At 38.7% G+C, this 13,956-nt stretch overlaps 1 protein-coding gene across 1 annotated transcript in view; it reads right to left on the bottom strand.

Annotated features, from left to right (window-relative positions):
* The window catches only part of CNTNAP2 (contactin associated protein 2), a 1,111,126-nt gene that overhangs the window by 723,282 nt on the left and 373,888 nt on the right, over positions 1-13,956 (bottom strand). The window contains exon 3 of the mRNA XM_051611595.1: positions 13,221-13,414. Within this exon, the coding sequence (XP_051467555.1) occupies positions 13,221-13,414 (194 nt within the window). The remainder of the gene's footprint in view (positions 1-13,220; positions 13,415-13,956) is intronic.

The following is a 13,956-nucleotide window of genomic DNA, read 5'->3' as shown; positions in this document are numbered from 1 at the left end:
GCTAGCAATTATCTTTCATTAAAAAAGAAAAAAAATATTGGACATAGAAAAGGCTTAGCTATGTAATATCTACAGAATTCTCATGGCTTTAAGGTCTAACATGTTACAATGTTGATGTGTTCTTTCTTCTCCCCCCCCCCCCCCCCCACTACACAGAGAGAGTTTGACCTCTGCCAGTACTATTTCATTGTTACCTAAATATTAACCTAGTCCCTTACCTCTGCTGCAGAACCTCTGCCCCATTCTTTTTTGTATTCACTCATATTTTTTTTAGATATAATAACAACAACAATAATAATTATCACAGAATCACAGAATCCAAGGGGTTGGAAGGGACCTCAAAAGATCACCTAGTCCAACCCCCCTGCCAGAGCAGGGTCACCTAGAGCACATCACACAGGAACGTGTCCAGGTGGGTTTTGAATGTCTCCAGAGAAGGAGACTCCACAACCTCACTGGGCAGCCTGATCCAATGCTCTGTCACTCTCACAGGAAAGAAGTTTTTCTGATATATACATGGAACATCCATGCACCCATTGCCCCTTGTCCTATCACTGGGCATCACTGAAAAAAGCCTGGCTACACCCTCCTGACACTCCCCGTTAACATGTTTGTAAACATTGCTGAGGTCACCCCTCAGTCTCCTCCAAGCTAAAGAGACCCAGCTCCCTCAGCCTTTCCTCATAAGGGAGATGTTCCACTCCCTTCATCATCTTTGTGGCTCTGCACTGGACTCTCTCAAGCAGTTCCCTGTCCTTCTGGAACTGAGGGGCTCAGAACTGGACACAATATTCCAGATGCAGCCCCACCAAGGCAGAATAGAGGGGGAGGAGAACCTCCCTTGACCTACTAACCACACGTTTTCTAATGCACCCCAGGATGCCATTGGCCTTCTTGGCCACAAGGGCACATTGCTGGCTCATGGTCATCCTCCTGTCTACCAGGACCCCCAGGTCCCTTTCTCCTACACTGCCCTCCAGCAGGTCAGCCCCCAACCTGTACTGGTACATGGGGTTGTTCTTCCCCAGATGCAAGACTCTACACTTGCCCTTGTTGAATTTCATCAAGTTTCTCCCTGAACAACTCTCCAGCCTGTCCAGGATTCCCTCAATGGCAGCACAGCCTTCTGGTGTGTCAGCCTCTCCTCCCAGTTTAGTGTAATCAGCAAACTTGCTGAGGGCACACTCTGTTCCCTCATCCAGGTCGTTGATGAAGATATTGAACAACATAGGTCCTAGTACCAACGCCTGAGGGACTCCACTAGTCACAGACCTCCAACTAGATTCTGTCCCATTGACCACAACTCTCTGACTTCTTCCTTTCAGCCAGTTCTTGATCCACCTCACTACCTGATCATCAAGCCCATACTTCCTCAGCTTATCTACAAAGATGCTGTGGAAGACAGTGAATAATAATAATAGTAGTAATAATAATAATCTTTAAGTCTCAAAAGCCTTAAGTCTGTGTTACGGTCTCTCCCAACTGCATTTGAATTCATTCTCCTTTTGGAAACTTTAGAAGAGTGCCGTGTCAGCAGCTGTGCCTTATTTCTTGGAGTACTGGGAGCTAACTGATTTAATAGTACGAACTCTTTACAACTTTGAAAATGCTGCTTGAAAGATGCACATCTTGAGCATGTTTGTCCAACAGTGCTCTCCCTCTCCTCCCTTTCTTCTGTCTCTCTGGCACTTTGGTAAAATCTAGCATGAATTAAGGAGGCTGGTTTGATGGGAAGCCAGGAAAACTCTATGTATAAAACTGTACTCAGTTTCCAGTAAATCTGTGATATGGACCAATAAAGCTGAGAAGTTTAAAAAAGGACTGAAACTATCCTTAGCTGCTGCATTTTTTTTTCATAACTGTCTAAATATTGTAACAAAGTGGAGGGAACAAAGTCATGCACCAGAAGCTGATCTCATTCTTCTAAATATTTCAAAATAATGAAATAACTAAGGTCAAATAAGCAAGGAACTGAAGGGAATATTTTTTCTCTTCATCCCCTCCTGTCATTTTCAATGCTTTAAATGTTTAAATGAACTTTGCACTGAAAATCATCCAATACAAGTTTTGTGCAAGCGATTGGCTGGATTTGGCCACGAGTTTGTGTCATCCTTATTATTTCTTGAATAATACTCTATCCTATTTTTTTAAAAGTCACTTCCTCCTATAATCTACTTAGTTTATGACCTAAGCATGAAAGCAAAAAACCTTCAGGATCACGGTGATTCATTGTATAAGCTTTCTTCTAGCATTTTCAGAGAATGGACCTGAGGGTAGGAAACCTTTTCATCCCTCATAGTTTGTTTTATGGAGAATTTTGATTGCTGATTTTGTAAGACAAAGTCAGAATATTTATTTGAAAAACAGTTTGCAAAACAATTATTTTTACAGTTACCCTTAATATTTTGATGGTGCAACTATTCCTCCAAACAAGAAGTTCTTCCTCCTGTGGGTAGGTTCATGAGGATGAATTCACAGACAAATGGCCACCAGGCACTTTAACTTTAGGTAAGCACAGTGGAAAATGTGCTAATTAAAACTGGCATTTAACACAACTTGGCATTCAGCATGGCCAATGACTTTTGGGCTTAATATTTAAAAAAGAAGAAAAATTATAGTTTCCAGCTGGTTGGTAAGGGTATCACCGCACAAAATCAAACTGGGTTATACTGTGGCTAAGACAAGACTTAACCCCCTACTGAGCCTTTGTTGTTACAGTAGCCAAGACCTATTCCTCTGTCATGTTATTCTTTGCTGCTGACAAGTAGTGTTGGCAGGAATGGTTCCACATCAGGTTTTAAAGATCAATATGAACCAGTTTTGCCTGCAACTGCAAAAATGGAAATCCTATTACAGCTTTTAAGTTTATATTTTATAATTTCAGTTAAATTTATGTACATTAAACAAAACAGTGTGACAGACACATTAGAGAGTGGAAACAAAGCAAGCTCTCCTCTATTTGTCCACAAGAAATCAGATTTACAGCATTATTAATCAATGGTAATGACTCACTTGAAGAAGTCTGTCATGTTTAACACTGATGTATTGCAATTCAGAAACTTCTGTAACTTTTTTACTTTTATTCACATGACTAAAACAGTTTTTAGTTAAGATGAACTCAATCTGTGTGCGTAAACACATACACTGTAACACAAACCTATTTGTAAAATACCAGAGAATACAGACTGCATGATGGTACAAAAGCAACACTTTTCAGGAAAGTTAAGCACATGTTTAATTTACTCATGAGTTCTCACTGAACCCAACAAGAACTAAGTTCCAGCTAAAAGGGCTTCCTTATATATCATTCTGAATAGGATCTCTGTCAATAAACAATATACAATTCTCTAATTATGTTAAGGAGTCTGAGGGGGGAAAAAAAAAACACAACAAAAAATTGGAACTAACAAGATTTAAGAACTAGCACATAGGAGTTTTCTTGGAATGAGTCAACTTTTTTGTATTTTTAATGTGAATTTGCTTCTCATGACAGGTGTCAGATTAAGAACCCTCAGGCTGAGGTTATCTCTACAGCCACCAACACATACTGCATCAGCAGCAGCACTGCCAAATTCCCTGCTAAAATGCACTTCTCTGAAGCCAGTGTTTATACACTACTAAAGAAATGTGGTTGTTTGGTTTTTCTATTTTTTTTCCTTCTTTTACATTTATTTTTAAATTCTAACTAGAAGAATAGAAAGCGATTTTCATGAAGGAATTAGTCTGGTTTCTAGTGTTCAGGAGGCTTCAGATCACAAGCATTTGTGCAAGCAAATACTTTTGTGCAATCTCACCTGAGCAACAATGTTGATTTTAAAGTAAGGCACTTACAAGTGTATTGACAGGACCTGGCATTCAGTCCCCTGCAGTGCATTATCTCATTTCTTTCTGTGCAAAGCTCTGTCTCCCCACTTAGTAAGTACTGATCTCCAGGAAGGACCAGGGGCTAAAAGGTACAATTCCACAGGTGCACAAGGCCAAACATTTGCAACAAAGAAAATATTTGTGGATTCAACCATTACTTGCTCCTAGGTAATTACGCTCATCTTCACTGGGAAGCTAAGACTTAATGAGCTGAGAAGTAAGTGGAAGACAACCTTTTACAAGCTATACTTTCTGCATACCAGACCTCACAGGCAACAGAAGTAATGGGGAAAAAATTACTTTGGTTTAAGGGAATTGCCACAACCACATCTTTCATGTATCAGCACAAACCCATCTATTCTGCCAATTACAGATAACTAAGACTATTCAAAAAGCATATTCCAGAGAGACTTAAAATGCCATCTATGATTCTCACATAATCTAAGGGTTTTAAAATTTGCAGCGCATACACGTGTCACTTTAAGAGCTCTACTGCTACAAGTATCTTTTTGTTCATTAATAAAGGAAAAAACCATTTTTTTAAAAATCCAACAAATAAGCTGATGCAGAATCACAGGCTGGAAAGAACTTCTGCAGATGAAGTGGTTCAGCTCCCTTGCATTCTCTCTGGGCAATCTGTTCTAAAGTCACTCTCATGGGGAAAAAACAGAATGAAACTAAGGAAGTCCTTGCCAAATCAGCTTTGCAACAGTGCTACAGACAGCTACATTTAGAATCATAGTATGTATGTCAAATATACTGCAGAGGAGTTTTAAAATAATGCATCTTAATGAGTAAGTAAATGGACAAGCCTCCACACGTAACTACATTTTCTAATTTAAAGCACGTTAGACATCTTTGTCATGTTTTGTTTTTTAAAAATAATATCTGTGGAGATCACTAACCTCTATTTTTAACAGTACTTTCATCAAATGATATATTAGCTACATCATGCTAGATCTATTTTTTATTGAGTATGATAAAATACTAAGATCAATATCTATCAACGATAACAGATCAGGATAAAAGATCAATAAATTTTTTTTTTGGTCATATGCTGGCCTTCTGTTATAATAAGAGACATATAAATTACTTGAATCATACATGGTAGCCATAGAAGAGCTTTGATAAGCAGCAATGAAACTGCTACAGTCAGTTTTCATAGAATAACAGAACCATAGAATGTGTGGGATTGGAAGGGACCTTTAAAGGTCATCTAGACCAGCCCCCTGTGCAATGCACAGGGACTTTTTAAACTAGGATTAGGTTGCTCAGAGCCTGGCCAAGCCTGACCTTGAATGTCTACAGGGATGGGGCCTCCACCACATCTCTGGACAACCTGTTCCAGTGCTTCACCACCCTCACTGTAAATAACTTCTCCCTAATGTCTCATCTATATCTACCCTGCCCTAGTTTAAGACCCCTTGTCCTGTAGCTACACACCCTTGTAAACAGTCCCTCCCCAGCTTTTCTGTAGGTCCCTTCATGTACTGGAAGGCTGCTATGAGGTTTCACTGGAGCCTTCTCTTCTCCAGGCTGAACAAACCCAGCTCTCTCAGCCTGTTTTCATAGGAGAGGTGCTCCAGACCTCTGGTCATTTTTTGTGGCCCTTCTCTGGACTCGTAACAGCTCCATGTCCTCAGAGTGTTGAGGGTCGCAGAGCTGGAGACAGTACTCCAGGTGAGGTCTTATGAGAGCAGAGTAGAAGGGCAGAATCACCTCCCTTGACCTGCTGGCCACACTTCTTTTGATGTAGCCCAGGATGCAATTGGCTCCCTGGGCTGCGAGTGCATATTGATGCTCACGTCCAACTTTTTGTCCACCAGGTACCCCCAAGTCCCTTTCTGAAGGGCTGCTCTCTATCACATCATCCCCCAGCCTGTACTCATAACAAGGATTGCTCCTACCCAGGTGCAGGACATTGCACTTGGCCTTGTTGAACCTCACGAGGTTCACCTGGGCCCACTTCTCTAGTTTGTCCGGGTCCTTCTGGATGGAATCCTGTCCCTCTGGCATATTGACTCCACCAGTCAGCTTGGTGTCATATGCAAATGTGCTGAGGGTGCTCTTGATCCCACTGTCTATATCGTTGATGTAGATATTCTCACAGAATCACAGAATGGTAGGGGTTGGAAGGGACCTTGAAATACCATCTAGTCCAACCCCCCTGCCAGAGCAGGGTCACCCAGAGTAGGTCACACAGGAATGTGTTCAGTGGGTTTTGAATGTGTTCAGCAGAGAAAACTCCACACCCTCTCTGGGCAGCCTGTTCCAGTGCTCTGTCACCCTCACAGTGAAGAAGTCTTTCCTTATGTTTACATGGAACCTCCTATGCTGCAGTTTGCACCCATTGCCCCTTGTCCTATCACTGGACATCACTGAAAAAAGCCTGGCTCCATCGTCCTGACACGCCTGTAAAATTCAAAACACTGAAAATTCAGCTCTGATTCAATCACCTAAGCAAGTGTCCAGGCTTTCTAAAAGGGATTGAGGACAAGCTACAAATCTATTCTAGCAGTTTTAAGAGCCTGTTGATGCACTGCCCTCAGCTCTGTACACACCTGCTGAAAACAGGAAGCATTTATGATAGTCCAGCCCAGTGCAACAGCCAGTGTGGGTCTAGCTCGGTTGCTACACATGAGCTACAAAGGCTCAGTCTTAGAAAGATCTGTTAGCCAAGACATGATGCCATTCAGCCATGACTATTGTCATTGCTGAGCTGATTAAGTACACAAGGCACTCTTGAGGCCTGGCTTAAGGACTTGAACATTGTATTCATTGTGGGATGATGACACTCCAAGGTATTTGAAAGTCAAGCCATCTGAGAGCTAAAAAATGGATTTAGGTGCCTGCCTTTAGATATCTGTGTTTAAAATTTTACGGCTTAACGTAAAGAGACAACTTAGTCCTCAGGCTAAGAACAACGTATTAGAAAATAAGCATTGAGAATGGAAACGTTCTAGAGGAATACAGTGCATGCCTTTAATACGGTATCCCAATGTGGTTTTTATTTCATGGTCTGAATAGAATCGAGGGAGGGCTCAGACACTATCTACCATTGCACCAAGAGGAATTTTTCTTCTGTCTACTTGACATGCTCTGCAATACATTAAAATTGTGCTGCCTGTGCTTCTGGAGATAGCCGAATACAATTAGAGAATCTTTCTCTCACAGACAGGATGAGTAGCTTGCAGTGAAGAAAATAATAACGTTGCATCTGATCAAATAAATTTCCAAAATGTCAATTGTCTTTCCTTTAAAAAGTGTTATTTAAAATTATAAGCAAACTCATGAACCCATGTTTCTTTCTGCTGAAGGTAACATAAACGTGACATAAAGTGCACAAAATGTGATTTCAAGGATTCTAAACAGAAACATGTTCAGAATGGCTTATAATCAGGCCACAGATTAAATACACTGTTAGTTAGACTCCTGTATCTATTTTTAGTATCAATTTTTCCTTTTAAGAAAGGTCAGGATTTTAAACTAGCATTACCGTTTCTCACAATTTAGTGTTTCAACATTTAAAAGGCCATCAGATCTTCTGTCATTGTAACACAAATACTGTCAGCAACTGTGGCAGCATTTGGCATAGATATATTTTCCATGGCATTTTAGATAACCCCAAGTGTGTTTCTCTAAATGTGTTTAAAATTTGTACAATTTCTCTTAACAGATTCCACACAGAGGAGATTAGGAAACAGGCTTCATCAGGACAGCACTGATGTTTATCTGTAAAGTTCTTTTCTTCAGAGTTTCTAAAAATTCCTTGCCACAAACTGCCTGAATTTCTAAAGGTGTTCTACGAACACTTTATTATATTTTTTATGTAACAGTAGAGATTCTTACATTACTCCTACAAGAGAGTTCAGCTTCACTACAGCAAAAGTAGTATCTTCCTGTATCCATACCCTTTCAGTCATGGGCCCTCAATGTATAGGCTAGCCATGTGCATTAAGTGGTGAGACATATTGACTTCAGTGGAAGTTACAACACCTCATTCACACAAAACATCCATAAAAGTGACATTGCTGTTGCAAGTTAATGGAGCAATCTTTATAAGAAAAAGACATAGGATATAGGGACTCAGAGACATTACAGTCAGGTTAAGTTAAGACAAAGTGAAATTAAGGGAAGATACACATGAGATTCCAGGAGAAAAATGAGGTTTCTTTTCATGTGGAAGGGAAGTTGAATTTTAAGAGAGATGTTTCTAGTAATAAAATGGGTGAAGAATTAAGAGCCAGTAAAAACAACACTAGTCACCTTGCAGGCATTGCCATGGAGACAGTAAGATACCAGACATAAAAATCCTTCCAGACAGGATAGGTGAGGGCATCCTTAAATAGAAAACAACAATAAATTCACAACACTTTCAAAAGACTTCAGGGCCTTGCTATAAACAGTAGTCAAAACTTTTGCACCGACTAATATATCAAACCACTTTGTCATGTTCAAAGAGGTTTGCACAGGATCTGATATTCCAGCAACAGCCCAGTGACAACAAAAAAAAGGCAAGTCACAGACAATTCAAATCACATTTCATATTCTTAAAATGCTCCCTTAACTGCAAGTCTGTATAAGGCAATATCAACTCAATTGGTTTAAGAGGATTATTTAATTCAATAGGAGTACTTTAAAAAACAAAACAAAACAATAATAACAATACTTAAAACAAACAAACAAACAAACAAACAAACAAACCAAAAAAACAAACCCAGGCCCGTAAGCCCATTAACCTAGCAAAACTTTCTATGATCTAAGTTTTCACTCAAGATCTTATGAATTAACCACAAAAAAAGGAGAGAAGCAGTTAAGTATCTAACTCAAGAACTCTTTTGTAGCATACTTCATTAATGTTGTTTAGTTTAGGGTCATGGAAATAAGTTGGCTCCCATGGAAAAAGCAGTGTCAGTTTTTACAAAGCAAATAATTCATGCTTGTCCTAACACAGTGAGTTTATACTAGAATTTATTCTTCTTCACTTGCAGTTGCTGTACACAAATCATTGCATTCTAAGATGCATGCAGTAAGTCCTTGGTTAGCTATAAAGGGTGCCCTGTAGAGCAGGTGGAAAGAACAGGCAATGTGATAAGGCTTGCAGATTTTTCTCTGAATAATCTAAGCATAATTAGCATATCAGGATGAACAAAAATGCTGAGCAGGCAGCTCGCACATAATTTCAGCTAGCTAGAGCTGAAGATGACTGCCTTATATCTACCTTGACATTAAATGTTACCTTAGGTCTGTCTGATGTTTGGTATTTCCAAAGGCACCCAAAAGTATTAAATGTCTGATGCCTCACACAGCTTGAAAAAGCTAATCATCCAACTCACTTGTGCTTCCTTTTACAATGATTTTTGGCTCAATACTATGTCAAAAAACTCTGAAGTCCTGAGAGCTCATTTTCCTATGCTAATCCTAAATCCTAAGCTAAATCCACTGTGCTGTACCAACTTCCTTCCTCGAATACCAAGGGGAACCACATAAATGAAGTGTGAATTTCTCAAACAGAAAGTTGCTCCTCAATGCCCAGAGAAATGCAAGGTTCAATTTACAGTTAACTTACTGGATTTCTGATTATTTCTCTCAAAAAGGGAACAGAAAGAGCAGTGTTTAAAAAAATTCTAAAAAATTTAAATTGTGTTTAAAGCCAGTAAGTAACGAGATGAATTAAATTCCTTTCTAAAAATCATTCTTAGTAGTGAAAGCTACGTAATCATTTAAGATCTTTTCAGCAACAAAAATACTACAGAAGCAGGTATTATGCATAATACACTTGAATTAAACTGAAAACCTAAACTAAAGTAGAAAAATACAACTGCTTTCAACTAAAGCAGGAGCCACTTGGTCCAGGGCTGAATTTTCTATAAAAAAGCAAAATGTGCTTTCATTTGCATGTTTATAACTCTACTGATGTTCACTGAGGCTGAAGATAAAAGTCAATGTAATTTGGAGGTCACGTGCAAAGGGACTACACTCCACCTTTCCCATCACTACTTTTTAAAAACCTGTAATGACAGTAACACTTTCTCCTTCCTCACCCTGACCGATACTCCCAAGAATAGGAATATGGACGAGACGATCACAAGTTCTACTGGAGTAAGCAAATTTTAAAAGATGATACTTTAAAAGACCTCTTCAGCTGTACCAAGAATCTTCCAACTTCCTTTAGGAAAGATCTAAATCTTACAGGTGCTTAGCTCTGCCACAAGTGCTTAGAATTTGAGTCTCAATGTTTTCACATGATGTCAGCATTTTCTTCTTATATCTATGTGGTATATGTGCATTATGCTTAGTCTGAGGCATTTATGTCATGTATAACTGAGTCAGAAAGTAGAAACAGTATTTATTCTATGTAGAATCATGTCTGGTATGTATTCTTTAGGCAAACAGACAGATGGCACCCATGCCCAAACGAAGACATATTGTGTACACAAAACACCCCAGTGGATTGACATCCGTGGGGAAACCTCATGACCTATGAAAATTAGAATCTCAGACTACAAGAGTGAAGGCAGGAGAACTGATCAAAATTCTCCCGTTGCTAGGCATTTTACAGGAAGAGGCCACATTCACTCATCTTATTAAAATTCATGGGAACTGAAAAGATACAAAAGCCCAGGAGGGGTGGGGTCAGAAAATCTATTTCACAAAACTGGGAAGCTTACTTGAAATTTACCTGGGAAGTACTTTCTTCATCACAGACTTCCTGACAGTCTTTTGATTTCTCTCCTACTTAGGGGAGAATTATAGAACCGTTTTTCCTTCCTGACTAATGCATACAGAAGGGGGTCACTTCAATATTTTATGCCAATTATCATGTTTTGTTCTTAACTAGAATTTTGCTGGAAATCATTTCACCTTTCTCTGTCTCAAATTCATCTAGCAAGCTTAATTTTTATTTACTTCTGCTGCCCATATTTCATCCTCTGGCTGTGCCATTTGATATCATAACTGCTTTAGCAATAAATATTGTTGAACTCTGCCCTTCTGTTTTTCTGTATTTCTGTTTTTCTATTTGTCTTTACTTTCTTCTTTAGTTTTAAATTTACCATTATCAGGAAACAATGACACTCAAGCATGGGGGTGACATGAAAGGGACATTAATCAAAGGTCATATATAGGCAACTTCCTCTTGTGGATAAAACTTCTAAAAGGTCCATATCCAAAGTGAAGGACTAAATACTTCACAAAAGCATTCTAAGGGCACTAGAATCCGAGATTTTCAAGATCATCACAGCCATTTCAGCCAGGAAGAACCTGGCTTTACAAATTTAAATTGCCAGTGCTAGGTACTTGGCTCATCTGGTCTGATCTGGCCCTGTTTTTCAATCTGCTGGTTTTAACTTCTTGAGCATAGCAACACTGAGAGGAAGATGTGACGGAAAATTCTGCACCATTCCACTCCATTTCCACATCATAGAAGATTGTCTTCTTGTAACACTACTACAATAGCACGTTACTGCTACATGCTCAGACACCTCCTCTCTTCCTTGGGAACTTACTAAATTTAGGACTTATTAACAGCTAATAAGCACGGTGTTTTAAATATTAAAGCAAGGCTCAGACATAATTTAATAGTAACAATGCTGTTTTAGGCAGGTCAGAAGTAGAGTCACGTTCCCTAGTGTTGTTTGGATTTTTTTTGCTAGCTGAGCTTTATTCTTAAAAAGAAAGCTGGGGTAGGGTAGTTTTTGATAATATTTTTTTTAACTGCTTTTCTAGTATTGGATAAAAAGTGCAGGACATGAAGAGTAGCAGTACTGCAGCTACAAGTTTGTTAAGTATATCCCAAAGATTTAGCATTCCAAATATAAGTAGCAGACTCATAACTCATGACAGTTTTGCAAGTAATATCGATGGTCCATAATAGACTAAGAGTATTGTTCCTACTTAATTGCTAAGAAAAAGAAAAAAGAAATGTTTCATTAAGAAGCTCTCAGTATTTCTATATGAAGAGTTGACATAATAAACATGTTCTACAAAGCCCTCAGAAAGGTGGGCCACTTTGGAAATAAACAGTCACAGCTGTGATTAATCACTCAAATCAGATATTGCCAAAATATTTTCTCGTCAAGGTAATAAGAACAGATTTTTCTCGGCCTACTTGTCCTGTTTTAGATATCATTCACTCAGCCAGCTGCATAGCCCTCTCCCATTCCCCTGAAACAAACTCTTCATTATTTCAACAGCAGTTGCTGAAGAAGCTTTTCTACATCTAAAATAATGTAAACGCTAAAGGCTGTAAGTATTTTTCTATACACAACTTTTTATATTTATCAAGCTTAAGCCTGAGCTGCCCCCCTACCCTGATGAACAATATTCATACCACGTAAGGAAACTAAAGCAGCACCTTATGTTTTTCTCTTCACGTCTATCTGTCCCCTTGGCTTTAATTTCTCCCTCTTTCAGAATCCTGTCTCACACATGGAGGAGGCTTTTTCAATAAATCAATACTCTAATAAAAAACGACTGCTTCTATGTACTCCACATATTAAGTGAGTTTCTCATACACAGCTGAAAACCATTCACCTTATGCTCTGTATTTGACATTCATTTTTAATAACAGACCTTAATAAAAAACAACACCTGGCAAAAATGCAAATCTAAAATAGCACAATGTTAAATCTTGTCTGCTTCGACAATCATTTTCTGATGAGTCATAATAGCTAATCAATTTAATTTGGTTTCAGAAAGAATGACAGCATTTTGCTGTTTTCAAAGTATAATTCTGAAAAAGAAAAAGAAGTGCTAAGAGGAAAGGCCTGTGAAGTAATACCTATCATTTTTTTGTCAGCAAAATGGAAGGCTACTGTTTTCAGCAAAAATGAAATTAGCAGCTTATTCATGAAAAATGTAAATAACAAAACCAAATGATATGCTTTTTCTGAAAATTATGATAGCATAAATATCCCTGTAGCACCTATACTGAAAACATTAAATACATGACAAATCTGCTCCCCAGCTTGCATACACACAAAGAAAAGTATTACCTTCCAAAATACTATGTTTAAGAGCAGAATTTTCAAAACTACTTTTGTATCTCACATTTGCTTTAAGAAATGCGTTTAAGAAAACAGTAGGGAAAGCAAAGCTAATACGTAAGAGACTCACTGAGGAATAACAACAACCAAAAAGTATCTCCATGTTCTGACAATTGCCATAATCCCAAACGGGCTTTGCTAATCCAGGGAGAGGCTTCCTGAGAGCAGCTGCAACTTGAATCATTATGTTTTGAGCTAAACTCTGTTGTGTCCTCGCAAAAACAACAGTGTATGAGGTGTGGAGCTCCTAAAAACACAGTCAATCAATGTTGGTACACTATATACTTCCATTTTACACCAATGACTTACCCAGATATTTCCATCTTGGTGGTACGGTTTCCAGTTTCTCCCTGTATCGCTGTAGAGCATCCGATACTGAGTGACCCAGTCTGAGCTGCTATACCTGCCTTGAGTGGCAACAGCACTGATTTGCTTCCTGTTCCCAAAATCCACCTGCAGCCATTGGTAATGGTCACTGTCTGATGGAGACCAACCTCCTGCACCTATTGGGTTGAAACAGAAAAGAGAGATTTAGACCTGAATCACTAACTTTGAAGTGGACTCATTGTGAAGATGCTGATTGCTGGAAGGCAGCCCAGCTGAGAGAAGTATAATACCAAAAATAAAAAACCTAAGCACATACAAGAGAAATATGATTGCACTTTTTAAAAAAAAAAATGTATCTGCAGCACAGACTACAAATGCTTTAAGGCCACTGCCTTAATCATTTTATGATATAATTATAATGATTTAATGTGCTGCCTGCTAACGAATCAATGCCTTTATAATGCCTTAATTACAGTTTATTAGGTTTTGCCAAATTTTAATTGTTCAAGGGTTGACCAATTTGCCATGAAAATCTTTGTCAGAGTTAGCTGGCACAAATCAATAGCTATCTTTGAATTTCCTATGCCTTTTCAACAGCATTTCATGTTAAAGAGGTAATATAGATAAAGTTGAGAGAAAATAAGAGCAAGCTTTCTGCTTTCTCCTGTTTCACTATAGTGCACAAATGGAAAGATCTACCAGAAGAATCAGAAAAGGA

The sequence above is a fragment of the Apus apus genome, chromosome 2, assembly GCF_020740795.1.
Source record: "Apus apus isolate bApuApu2 chromosome 2, bApuApu2.pri.cur, whole genome shotgun sequence".
In the NCBI taxonomy this organism is placed as follows: Eukaryota; Metazoa; Chordata; class Aves; order Apodiformes; family Apodidae; genus Apus; species Apus apus.
The sequence above is the reverse complement of the archived record's forward strand: the minus strand, read 5'-3'. Positions and strand labels throughout refer to the sequence as shown.